The 14,244-nt window shown below is 48.3% G+C and overlaps 2 protein-coding genes across 2 annotated transcripts; both read left to right on the top strand.

Annotated features, from left to right (window-relative positions):
* Positions 1 to 3,577: 3,577 nt before the first annotated feature.
* LOC125374426 (protein RNA-directed DNA methylation 3-like) lies at positions 3,578 to 4,891 on the top strand. The gene has a single exon (XM_048385306.1). The coding sequence runs from the start codon at positions 3,578 to 3,580 to the stop codon at positions 4,889 to 4,891; it is 1,314 nt and encodes a 437-aa protein (XP_048241263.1).
* A 155-nt stretch (positions 4,892 to 5,046) lies between these two features.
* Positions 5,047 to 5,970, top strand: LOC124137857 (transcription elongation factor SPT5-like). The gene has a single exon (XM_046504333.2). It carries the CDS (start codon positions 5,047 to 5,049, stop codon positions 5,968 to 5,970), a length of 924 nt encoding a protein of 307 aa, XP_046360289.2.
* Positions 5,971 to 14,244: the final 8,274 nt, after the last annotated feature.

Here is a 14,244-nt window from a genome sequence, read left to right as displayed (position 1 = left end):
AAATTAAATTTCATTTTACATTTCATTGCATTTATTTTTGAAACATTGCAAAATAAGGAGTTACCGTATTCGACGTAATAAGCGCCCAGGGCGCTCTCAAAATTAGGAATAGGGGGCTCTTATTAGAATATTATTTTGGTGACAAAAAACAGTTGAAAGATATATTTCGTGGCTTATGCTGACAGCCTGAAATGTTTATGTACGACAGATATATTTTTCCAGAATTTAATTCCCAATAATTAAGGGTGCATAAAACACACGAGTGTGTATTATACACCAATAATTAAGTCTTGTATACATTGATCAATCGGAAGGGGTGCTAATTGGGATTTCTCACTAGCCAATATATTAGCAAATATCGCCATGGCGCTTATTAGAGCGGGGCGCTTATTACGTCGAATACGGTAATTGAAATTAAACTATCCTTGGATGGAGCATCCTGTATGTGCAGCTAACCAATCTGTTGATGTAAACACATTAATTCTGTTGTGGACAGTTGTGCAAAACAGAAGCTAACTGGACGACTAATAACAAATCTACCAGCTATTGGTAATGGGAATTACATGTGTAGATAGAGGTCATTTCTCGGTCAACTAAAGGGACCGTCTCAAATGTTTTTGTTAGCAACTAAATCATTGAGGCCATGATTTGAAATGAAAGACATGGAAATATTGTGACATCAATCATTCAGCAACTCGGCTATTGAGATGGTCCCTCTATGAAGTCAATCACTTCATCACTATGGGATAACATCAATATTGTATGTCTTCGGGGCAATAATCAAAAGTAAAAGTTACAGCCATGTATTCATATGGAAATTTCATTGTATGCTATGCCTACATTTAAAATTAATTCAAAGTTAGAGAATGTTTAAACTAACCTTTGTTACCATTGTTGAAATTAACTAAATCAAGATATGTGTGGCTTGCCATGGTTATAATCATGGACCTTTTCCATGCAAAAACTGCCTACATCCTTTAAACTCTTACTCCTGTGGTTCCACAACCTTCATCACACTATCTCTATCTCTCTATCTCTCTATCTCTCTCTCTCTCTCTCTCTGGCTCCTTTCTCATCACGTTCACACTCTCTCTCTCTCCCTCTCTCTCTCTCTCTCACTCTCTCTCTACCCGAAGGGGAGTTGACTCAGCTCCTTTCAACATGATGTTGTATATGTCTGTCTACCATCAGTCATTAATTTATATATAACAATGTACGCTTAATTGCGGTACAATAAATACCAGCATAACATGCCTGTGTTTGTTTTGTCTGAAGTACTTAAGTTGAGTCGCATGGCTCGCAGGATCTGCTTGTCATGGGTTTGAATGCAGGATTGTCCTTGGTTTGACGGCACCGGTCCTCTGCTCATTGGTTTCAGGAGGTGGATATCTAGTGGATCTGCCCGAAGGGTGGAAGGCTGGTAGTTCGATCCCCTGGCTGTGTTGTACCAAAAGATGTAAAAACGATGGTACTTGTTGTTATCCTGACTGGCACTTGGGATTAAGTTTGTTTGTTTGTTTGTTTGTTTGTTGTTTAACGCCGCACCCATCAATATTCCAGCTATATGACGGCGGTCTGTAAATAATCGAGTCTGGACCAGACAATCCTGATTTACATCATGAACATTGATCCACGCAATTGGGATCGATGACATGCATCAACCAAGTCAGCGAGCCTGACCACCCAATCCCGTTAGTCGCCTTTCACGACAAGCTTAGTCGCCTTTTACGGCAAGCATGGGTCTTGGGATTAAGGGGATAAAACAAGGATTGGTCTGCTCGGAGTTAGTGTACTTTGGGTATCTATGTTAAACTGTGGCATTGTATCTGAGGGGGCTAGCACTATAAAACCAGCATAACTGGTATTAGAATTACACAGCACACACACACATGTACATGCACACACACACGTACACTAACACACACACAATGTTAAACACAATTTCACCTTACCACCATCTTTACAAAAATGGTAAGCATCAACGACCTGTCTCACTCAGGCTTCCTCCTGTATCAGCCTGACCTGCCCTGATGTAACTGAAGTGTCGTACTGAAGTGGCATTAACCCAGGTAACACACCGGCACAGTGGAAATAAACTTGGACTGGAGCTCATGGATCGAGAGAAGGCTGATTTAGTGATTGTGTTGACATCTCTTACTTGAAACACCTGAGTGAGTGAGTTGGGTTTAACGCCACTTTTAACAGTATTCCAGTTATATCACGGCGTGTCAGCTTAATGTGGGAGGAAAGACCGAAGTGATGCAGGTCTCAGACATTTACTACTTCGGTGAAACCCACGAGCACGGGTATCGTGCTGACAAACCTAGAAACATAATTGGGGCGAACCAGGATTCGAACCCACAATCATAGGTTTCTGGCGTGCCCAAGGAACGCAACTCTGCACAGCGAATCACGGCGCCTTAGACGACTGGGCCACCCATGCCCCCTTGAAACACCTGAAGGATTCTGGGGCAGAGATGTCCCCAGTACCTTATACTTGTCTCCCTGTGGAGATTCCAGGGCAGAATAGATCCCCAGTGACCTATGCTTGTTGATGCAGTGTTTAGACTGTCTGAGAGACTGGTCTATACTGGTGGATCGTTGTTTCAGAATTTATACTCGCTGTTATATTTCTGATGTAGTATTTAGATATATGCATTTAGATCGCTGATGCAGTATTTTTCTTGTCTGAGAGACCTCCGATGCAGTATTTAGACAATAGATCGCTGATGAAGCATTTAGACACACGCCATGCCACACCACACACCACACACATACATAGAGAAAATTAATATCAAATGGTCGTTCCCCAATCTCCGCTTCTTCACCCTCCCCCATCACACACTGACTTTGAATGGCAGTCCACCAATGGAATTGTTTGCAGTGGAACAAGCACCTGCTGGGGACTGACACTCGGCTTTGTGTGACCAAGTCATTGTGAAGCAGTTAAAGGGCCATATGATCAAATCAGTTGTAGGGCAAATCGATAGCGAGAACCTGGTTGTACAACATAGTGCCAAGGCCAGATACAACAACCATGCATGGGACAACTCTGATGCCGGCTATACAACATGGGGCAACTCTGATGTTGGCTATACAACATGGGCAACTCTGATGCCGGCTATACAACATGGGGCAACTCTGATGCTGGCTATACAACATGGGGCAACTCTGATGCTGGCTATACAACATGGGCAACTCTGATGTTGGCTATACAACATGGGGCAACTCTGATACCGTCTATACAACATGGGGCAACTCTGATGTTGGCTTTACAACATGGGCAACTCTGATGCTGGCTATACAACATGGGACAACTCTGATACTGGCTATACAACATGGGCAACTCTGATGCTGGCTATACAACATGGGGCAACTCTGATGTTGGCTATACAACATGGGGCAACTCTGATGCTGGCTATACAACATGGGGCAACTCTGATGCCGGCTGTACAACATGGGGCAACTCTGATGCCGGCTATACAACATGGGGCAACTCTGATGCTGGCTATACAACATGGGGCAACTCTGATGCTGGCTATACAACATGGGGCAACTCTGATGCTGGCTATACAACATGGGCAACTCTGATGCTGGCTATACAACATGGGGCAACTCTGATGCTGGCTATACAACATGGGGCAACTCTGATGCTGGCTATACAACATGGGGCAACTCTGATGCCGGCTGTACAACATGGGGCAACTCTGATGCTGGCTATACAACATGGGGCAACTCTGATGCTGGCTATACAACATGGGGCAACTCTGATGCTGGCTATACAACATGGGGCAACTCTGATGCCGGCTATACAACATGGGGCAACTCTGATGCTGGCTGTACAACATGGGGTAACTCTGATGCTGGCTATACAACATGGGGCAACTCTGATGCTGGCTATACAACATGGGACAACTCTGATGCTGGCTATACAACATGGGGCAACTCTGATGCTGGCTATACAACATGGGGCAACTCTGATGCCGGCTATACAACATGGGGCAACTCTGATGCCGGCTATACAACATGGGGCAACTCTGATGCTGGCTGTACAACATGGGGTAACTCTGATGCTGGCTATACAACATGGGGCAACTCTGATGCTGGCTATACAACATGGGGCAACTCTGATGCCGGCTATACAACATGGGGCAACTCTGATGCTGGCTGTACAACATGGGGCAACTCTGATGCTGGCTATACAACATGGGGCAACTCTGATGCTGGCTATACAACATGGGGCAACTCTGATGCTGGCTATACAACATGGGGCAACTCTGATGCTGGCTGTACAACATGGGGTAACTCTGATGCTGGCTATACAACATGGGGCAACTCTGATGCTGGCTATACAACATGGGACAACTCTGATGACGGCTGTACAACATGGGGCAACTCTGATGCTGGCTATACAACACAGGGAAACTCTGATGCCGGCTATACAACATGGGGCAACTCTGATGCTGGCTATACAACACAGGGCAACTCTGATGCTGGCTGTACAACATGGGGTAACTCTGATGCTGGCTATACAACATGGGGCAACTCTGATGCTGGCTATACAACATGGGACAACTCTGATGACGGCTGTACAACATGGGGCAACTCTGATGCCGGCTATACAACAAAGGGGAACTCTGATGCTGGCTATACAACATGGGGCAACTCTGATGCCGGCTATACAACATGGGGCAACTCTGATGCTGGCTATACAATATGGGGCAACTCTGATGCTGGCTATACAACATGGGGCAACTCTGATGCTGGCTACACAACATGGTGCAACTCTGATGCTGGCTACACAACATGGGGCAACTTTGACGCCTGCTATACAACATGGGGCAACTCTGATGCTGGCTATACAACGTGGGGCAACTCTGATGCTGGCTAAACAACATGGGGCAACTTTGACGCCTGCTATACAACATAGGGGAACTCTGATGCTGGCTATACAACATGGGGCAACTCTGATGCTGGCTACACAACATGGGGCAACTCTGATGCTGGATATACAACATGGGGCAACTCTGATGCCGGTTATACAACATGGGCAACTCTGATGCTGGCTATACAACATGGGGCAACTCTGATGCTGACTTTGCAACATGTGGCAACTTTGACGCCGGCTATACAACATGGGGCAACTCTGATGCTGGCTATACAACATGGGGCAACTCTGATGCTGGCTATACAACATGGGGCAACTCTGATGCTGGCTATACAACATGGGACAACTCTGATGCTGGCTATACAACATGGGGCAACTCTGATGCTGGCTATACAACATGGGGCAACTCTGATGCTGGCTGTACAACATGGGGCAACTCTGATGCCGGCTATACAACATGGGGCAACTCTGATGCTGGCTATACAACATGGGGCAACTCTGATGCTGGCTGTACAACATGGGGCAACTCTGATGCTGGCTGTACAACGTGGGGCAACTCTGATGCTGGCTATACAACATGGGGCAACTCTGATGCTGGCTATACAACATGGGGCAACTCTGATGCCGGCTATACAACATGGGGCAACTCTGATGCCGGCTGTACAACATGGGGTAACTCTGATGCTGGCTATACAACATGGGGCAACTCTGATGCTGGCTATACAACATGGGACAACTCTGATGACGGCTGTACAACATGGGGCAACTCTGATGCTGGCTATACAACACAGGGCAACTCTGATGCCGGCTATACAACATGGGGCAACTCTGATGCTGGCTACACAACATGGTGCAACTCTGATGCTGGCTTTACAACATGGGGCAACTCTGATGCTGGCTATACAACATGGGGCAACTCTGATGCCGGCTATACAACATGGGGCAACTCTGATGCTGGCTACACAACATGGTGCAACTCTGATGCTGGCTACACAACATGGGGCAACTTTGACGCCGGCTATACAACATGGGGCAACTCTGATGCTGGCTATACAACGTGGGGCAACTCTGATGCTGGCTAAACAACATGGGGCAACTTTGACGCCTGCTATACAACATAGGGGAACTCTGATGCTGGCTATACAACATGGGGCAACTCTGATGCTGGCTACACAACATGGGGCAACTCTGATGCTGGATATACAACATGGGGCAACTCTGATGCCGGTTATACAACATGGGCAACTCTGATGCTGGCTATACAACATGGGGCAACTCTGATGCTGACTTTGCAACATGTGGCAACTTTGACGCCGGCTATACAACATGGGGCAACTCTGATGCTGGCTATACAACATGGGGCAACTCTGATGCTGGCTATACAACATGGGGCAACTTTGACGCCGGCTATACAATAAGGGGCAACTCTGATGATCCTCCATCATACCCACAAGCATGGGTATGGTGCTGACAAACCTAGAAACATAATCGAGGCGAACCGGGATTCGAACCCACAATCATAGGTTTCTAGCGTGCCCAAGGGACGCAACTCTGCACAGCGAATTGCGGCGCCTTAGACAACTTAGACAACACGGCACCATGAAAGACATCTTAAGTTCATCAAAAAGCTCAGATCGGAATACAAGCGCTTGTAGGGTCAGGCTTTGTCAGCCACCCTAACAGGAACCCGGGGCGACACCCCGTCTTCTGGGACGCCCCAGTACTTTGCACTGACCTTCCTACCCCACCCCACATACACACACAGCTTCCCCCCTCCCACAGGATTTAGACTATACCTCTTTAATCTTGAGTGATTTGATAAATGTGACCTCAGGCCATCGTTGTAATTTATCGCATTCTCACGTTAGTAATGAACCACCATTGATGTTCTATGCTATCCAGACTCCTTGATTTTCAATAGAAGTAACCACGAGAGGATTGTTCACGTCTTGGAACCAGACATTTATCAGAATTAATACTCATATATAGCTATGGCAGATTCCACTGGGAGTTTTAAGCACAGGATTTGGAGTAAAACCATATTTTCAAAGAATATCTCATTTCTAAGTTCCATGCTGTAAAGTTTGTTGAAATGGTCCGAAACTTCCATCAATGAACCCTTTCTTTATTTCTATACAGGGTTCATATTGCATTGAAGCAGTCCATCAACTTCTTACTTCAACTATATATCAAATTACACGTTTTGATGAAATGATCATCTGTGACCTCTGATCTTGACGGGGTATGGGTCCAGTCAGCACTTCTCTGGGGTGACTGACTGTTGTTTCACGCTGCAAGCAGACATGTTCCCATGTAACCATGATCACAACTGCATGTAAATAATTGAGTCAGGACCAGGCAAATATGTAACTGAAAGTGAGTGAGTGAGTGAGTTGAGTGTAACGCCGCTTTTAACATTATTCCAGTTATATCACGGCGTGCTAGCTTAATGTGGGAGGAAAGCCCGAAGTGATGCAGGTCTCAGACGTTCACCACTGCGGTGAAACCCACGAGCACGGGTATGGTGCTGACAAACCTAGAAATATAATCGGGGGAACCGGGATTCGAACCCACAATCATAGGTTTCTGGCGTGCCCAAGGGACGCAACTCTGCACAGCGAGTCACGGCGCCTTAGACGACTGGGCCACCCGTGCCCCCTGTAACAGAAAACACGAACAACGCCATCGTGGTAACCAAAGTTACAAAGGACGTAGTTGAGCTTTTTATCAGGCTTTTACTGAAGTATCCTTTACTATGTCTTGCAATATATTTCCAAATTATTCCAAATAATTTATATTTAATAATTATTTTGTACTCGAGCTACAGACGACACCTCTTAATGATAATCATGATAATACAGAAACATGTCCCATGAAAATTCATTATCCCCGTTTAAGTAAGTGAAATTAACACTACGACTATTGTAAGTTATTGCAACATCACCTTCGTTGTGTGGTAGATGGAGCATCTCCCCTAGGCAAGGGAGTTAACTGACTATAAAAGTCCAGTTTCCACCCTTGCTGAACGAGGCTGCAATTATGGAGTTACATGTTGGCTGTCCATCCTCGATTATCCAATGTCCATCCTCGATTATCAGTGTCCATCCTCGATTATCAGTGTCCATCCTCGATTATCCAATGTCCATCCTCGATTATCCAATGTCCATCCTCGATTATCAGTGTCCATCCTCGATTATCAGTGTCCATCCTCGATTATCCAATGTCCATCCTCGATTATCAGTGTCCATCCTCGATTATCAGTGTCCATCCTCGATTATCCAATATCCATCCTCGATTATCCAATGTCCATCCTCGATTGTCAGTGTCCATCCTCGATTATCCAATGTCCATCCTCGATTATCAGTGTCCATCCTCCATTATCAGTGTCCATCCTCGATTATCAGTGTCCATCCTCGATTATCAGTGTCCATCCTCGATTATCCAATGTTCATCCTCGATTATCAATGTCCATCCTCGATTATCAGTGTCCATCCTCGATTATCAGTGTCCATCCTCGATTACCAGTGTCCATCCTCGATTATCCAATGTCCATCCTCCGTTAACCAATATCCATCCTCGATTATCCAATGTTCATTCTCCATTATCTAATGTCCAACCTCCATTATCTAATGTCCATCCTCCGTTATCCAATATCCATCCTCGATTATCCAATGTCTATCCTCGATTATCAATGTCTATCCTCGTTTATCAATGTCCAACCTCCATTATCACTGTCCATCCTCCATTATCAAGTGGCGTATCTCAGATGTATTATGCTATAGCCCGGACCCATTCGCCAACACAGCTTCGCTCCGGAAGTGACGTCACCAACTCCATTTCTCTTATCACTGACTTGGCATAGAAAACCTTGCTCGTGAAATCAACAATCAAACAGACAATCAAATCCTCTCCTGGACGCGAGTTCGGCATAGACCTAATTCAAAATCGCCGCCTCATCCGAGTGACCCTGATATTTAATCTAACTAAGACGAATGCATGACACTTTTTATGGAAAGCAACTTCTTTATTCCTTGGTCACTGGTGTCACTGGTGACAAAGAATAAAAGGAGTTGCCATCTATAAAAAAAAGTGTCATGTAGTCATGTTCTCCCAACTTCTAAATGTTTATCAAATACTTTAACCAGAAGACTGCTAGAAATGAACTTTAAGCTGGAAATTTTGTTTCCTGAGTGCTAAGGCGGAGGAGAGAAGTCTATTTGAAGTCTATCATTAGAGTCTTGTCATTCTCACAGAGGTATGTGGTGCCGTGCTTCACAATTGAATGGAGAATTAATACACCAACGAAAGCCATGTGTTTCATTAGAATCATTTGTATCGCTGTGACAAGACAAACTAGCCGGGGTATGGGACCTTTGAAAAATGATCAAACTTGAGAAACGTGCAGTGATCAAGTACTTTCAGAAAAAGGGTTTTACACCAAAATCCACCCATGAAGATGGATACAATACAGGGAAGCATGCCCCTTTCTATGCCACCGTAAAGATGTGAGGTGAAATTGGGTCCAAGATTATTGCACTTATATAGCGACGTGCATGTACGTGTGTGTGTTTGTGTGGCTGCTTGTACTAGTCCGGACTGATGCCGATTTATAGTGCTAGCCTACTGAGATACCATGCCGCAGTTTAACATGAATACCGCACTCAGACACAGTATACTGACTCCGAGCCGACCAGTCCCCGCCTGGAAGGTAAACATGTGACGTCGGCAATACTAGAAAAGATCCAGAGACCCCACGATTTTGTGATGGCCGACCGGCGAATGACTGAGCGTCATATTACTAGTTCGGTAGGAATTTCCCTGGAGAGAGTTCATTGCATCACACAGAAACATTGGCACAGAAGGTATCAGCTCTTTGGGTTCCATTCCGAAAGCTTCTGACATCAGTTCAAAAACGGGGGCACGGGTGGCCCAGTCGTCTAAGGCGCCGCGATTCGCTGTGCAGAGTTGCGTCCCTTGGGACGCGCCAGAAACCTATGATTGTGGGTTCGTATCCCGATTCGCCCCGATTATGTTTCTAGGCTTGTCAGCACCATACCCGTGCTCGTGGGTTTCACCGAAGTGGTAAACGTCTGAGACCTGCATCACTTCGGGCTCTCCTCCCACATTAAGCTGACACGCCGCGATATAACTGTAATACTGTTAAAAGCGGCGTTAAACCCAACTCACTCACTCACAGTTCAAAAACGCTCCAGAAACATGTCTCGTGATAATCAAGCTCTGTTTGAAGGTGACACAGGAGGTTCTTGCAACTACCACAGTCTACAAGTACTTGACCCCTGCACGTTCACCAAGTTTGTCAATTTATCTGCTTCTTTCACTGATTTGTCACAGCGAAACAATTTGTTCAAATGACTCAGGTTTTTTGGCTATGCCTCTATGACATCTTGTAGTGTCTAATTCTCACGTGAAGCGTAAACCTCATCAATCAATCCTCGTAAATGGCCTTACTATTCAAGTGTTTTGTGTTAATCCGAACATGGCTGTCACTGCCCCCTGGTGGCATGGATTGATACACACACTATCGACCAAGGGACATAACTCTACAGCTGCCATGACAGGCTAGCGCGTTGTTACCGGTTATGTATGACGTAAAGGGCCATGTAATTAGTCTCGCTGGACTTGGCGTTGTTCAGAAACTGCGATACAATGGATATCGATAATCCCACCACCTGTGCAGATTATAACTCTTGCTGGTGGAGCTGGCAGCTACTCGGGGAAGTCTTTATTAATTCACTGCAGTGATGAACGACTCTTGAGAGAAAAAATACCAAATGGCGATTCCAACAAATCCACCTCTACAAATTCTGAAAGAGTATGGCAATTTACAGTTTTGACTTGTCAACCTTTATATACATCTGACAGTTCAATGCGACGGCTAAACATCCATAAGCCCCCTTCCCACCACAGTGACATCACCCTGCTAGCTCCCTTCCCACAACAGTGACATCACCACACTAGCCCCCCTTCCCACCACAGTGACATCACCCCGCTAGCCCCCTTCCCACCACAGTGACATCACCCTTCCCACCACAGTGACATCACCCAACTAGCCCCCTTCCCACCGCACTGACATCATCCTACTAGCCCCCTTCCCACCACACTGACATCATCCTACTAGCCTCCTTCCCACCACAGTGACATCACCCAACTAGCCCCTTCCCACCACAGTGACATCACCCTTCCCTCCACAGTGACATCACCCCACTAGCCTCCTTCCCACCACACTGACATCGTCCTACTAGCCTCCTTCCCACCACAGTGACATCACCCAACTAGCCCCTTCCCACCACAGTGACATCACACCACAAGCCCCCTTCCCACCACAGTGACATCGTCATACTAGCCTCCTTCCCACTACACTGACATAACCCCACTAGCCCCCTTCCCACCACACTGACATCACCCCACTAGCCTCCTTCCCACCACAGTGACATCATCCTACTAGCCCCCTTCCCACCACACTGACATCATCCTACTAGCCTCCTTCCCACCACAGTGACATCACCCAACTAGCCCCTTCCCACCACAGTGACATCACCCTGCTAGCTCCCTTCCCACAACAGTGACATCACCACACTAGCCCCCCTTCCCACCACAGTGACATCACCCCGCTAGCCCCCTTCCCACCACAGTGACATCACCCTTCCCACCACAGTGACATCACCCCACTAGCCTCCTTCCCACCACACTGACATCGTCCAACTAGCCTCCTTCCCACCACAGTGATATCACCCCACTAGCCCCTTCCCACCACAGTTACATCACACCACAAGCCCCCTTCCCACCACAGTGACATCACCCTTCCCTCCACAGTGACATCACCCCACTAGCCTCCTTCCCACCACACTGACATCGTCATACTAGCCTCCTTCCCACCACACTGACATAACCCCACTAGCCCCCTTCCCACCACACTGACATCACCCCACTAGCCTCCTTCCCACCACACTGATATCACCCCACTAGCCTCCTTCCCACCACAGTGACATCACACCACAAGCCCCCTTCCCACCACAGTGACATCACCCTTCCCACCACACTGACATCACCCCACTAGCCTCCTTCCCACCACACTGACATCGTCCTACTAGCCTCCTTCCCACCACACTGACATCGTCATACTAGCCTCCTTCCCACCACACTGACATAACCCCACTAGCCCCCTTCCCACCACACTGACATCACCCCACTAGCCTCCTTCCCACCACACTGACATCATCCTACTAGCCCCCTTCCCACCACACTGACATCATCCTACTAGCCTCCTTCCCACCACAGTGACATCACCCAACTAGCCCCTTCCCACCACAGTGACATCACCCTTCCCTCCACAGTGACATCACCCCACTAGCCTCCTTCCCACCACACTGACATCGTCCTACTAGCCTCCTTCCCACCACACTGACATCGTCATACTAGCCTCCTTCCCACCACAGTGACATAACCCCACTAGCCCCCTTCCCACTACACTGACATCACCCCACTAGCCTCCTTCCCACCACAGTGACATTATCCTACTAGCCCCCTTCCCACCACACTGACATCATCCTACTAGCCTCCTTCCCACCACACTGACATCGTCCAACTAGCCTCCCTCCCACCACAGTGACATCACACCACAAACCCCCTTCCCACCACAGTGACATCACACCACAAGCCCCCTTCCCACCACAGTGACATCACCCTTCCCTCCACAGTGACATCACGCCACTAGCCTCCTTCCCACCACACTGACATCGTCATACTAGCCTCCTTCCCACCACACTGACATAACCCCACTAGCCCCCTTCCCACCACACTGACATCACCCCACTAGCCTCCTTCCCACCACAGTGACATCACACCACAAGCCCCCTTCCCACCACAGTGACATCACCCTTCCCACCACACTGACATCACCCCACTAGCCTCCTTCCCACCACACTGACATCGTCCTACTAGCCTCCTTCCCACCACAGTGACATCACCCAACTAGCCCCTTCCCACCACAGTGACATCACACCACAAGCCCCCTTCCCACCAGTGACATCACCCTTCCCTCCACAGTGACATCACCCCACTAGCCTCCTTCCCACCACACTGACATCGTCATACTAGCCTCCTTCCCACCACACTGACATAACCACACTAGCCCCCTTCCCACCACACTGACATCACCCCACTAGCCGCATTCCCACCACACTGATATCACCCCACAAGCCCCCTTCCCACCACAGTGACATCACCCCACTAGCCTCGTTCCCACCACACTGACATCACCCCACAAGCCCCCTTCCAACCACACTGACATCACCCCACTAGCCTCGTTCCCACCACACTGACATCACCCCACAAGCCCCTTCCCACCACACTGACATCATCCTACTAGCCTCCTTCCCACCACAGTGACATCACCCCACAAGCCCCCTTCCCACTACACTGACATAACCCCAATAGCCTCGTTCCCACCACACTGACATCACCCCACAAGCCTCCTTCCCACCACACTGACATCATCCTACTAGCCTCCTTCCCACCACAGTGACATCACCCCACAAGCCCCCTTCCCACCACAGTGACATCACACCACAAGGCCCCTTCCCACCACAGTGACATCACCCCACTAGCCTCCTTCCCAACACACTGACATCACCCCACAAGCCCCTTCCTACCACACTGACATCATCCTACTAGCCTCCTTCCCACCACAGTGACATCACCCCACAAGCCCCCTTCCCACCACAGTGACATCACCCCACTAGCCTCCTTCCCACCACACTGACATCACCCCACAAGCCCCCTTCCCACCGCACTGACATCACCCTTCCCACCACAGTGACATCACCCTTCCCACCACAGTGACATCACCCCGATAGCCCCCTTCCCACCACAGTGACATCACCCTTCCCACCACACTGACATCACCCAACTAGCCCCCTTCCAACCGCACTGACATCATCCCACTAGCCCCCTTCCCACCACACTGACATCATCCTACTAGCCTCCTTCCCACCACAGTGACATCACCCAACTAGCCCCTTCCCACCACAGTGACATCACACCACAAGCCCCCTTCCCACCACACTGACATCATCCTACTAGCCTCCTTCCCACCATGGTGACATCACCCCACTAGCCTCCTTCCCACCACACTGACATCGTCATACTAGCCTCCTTCCCACCACACTGCCATAACCCCACTAGCCCCCTTCCCACCACACTGACATCACCCCACTAGCCTCCTTCCCACCACACTGATATCACCCCACAAGCCCCCTTCCCACCACAGTGACATCACCCTTCCCACCACAGTGACATCACCCTTCCCACCACACTGACATCATCTTACTAGCCTC

Source organism: Haliotis rufescens, unplaced genomic scaffold, assembly GCF_023055435.1.
Source record: "Haliotis rufescens isolate VD_foot unplaced genomic scaffold, xgHalRufe1.0.p SCAF_57, whole genome shotgun sequence".
In the NCBI taxonomy this organism is placed as follows: domain Eukaryota; kingdom Metazoa; phylum Mollusca; class Gastropoda; order Lepetellida; family Haliotidae; genus Haliotis; species Haliotis rufescens.
The sequence above is the reverse complement of the archived record's forward strand: the minus strand, read 5'-3'. Positions and strand labels throughout refer to the sequence as shown.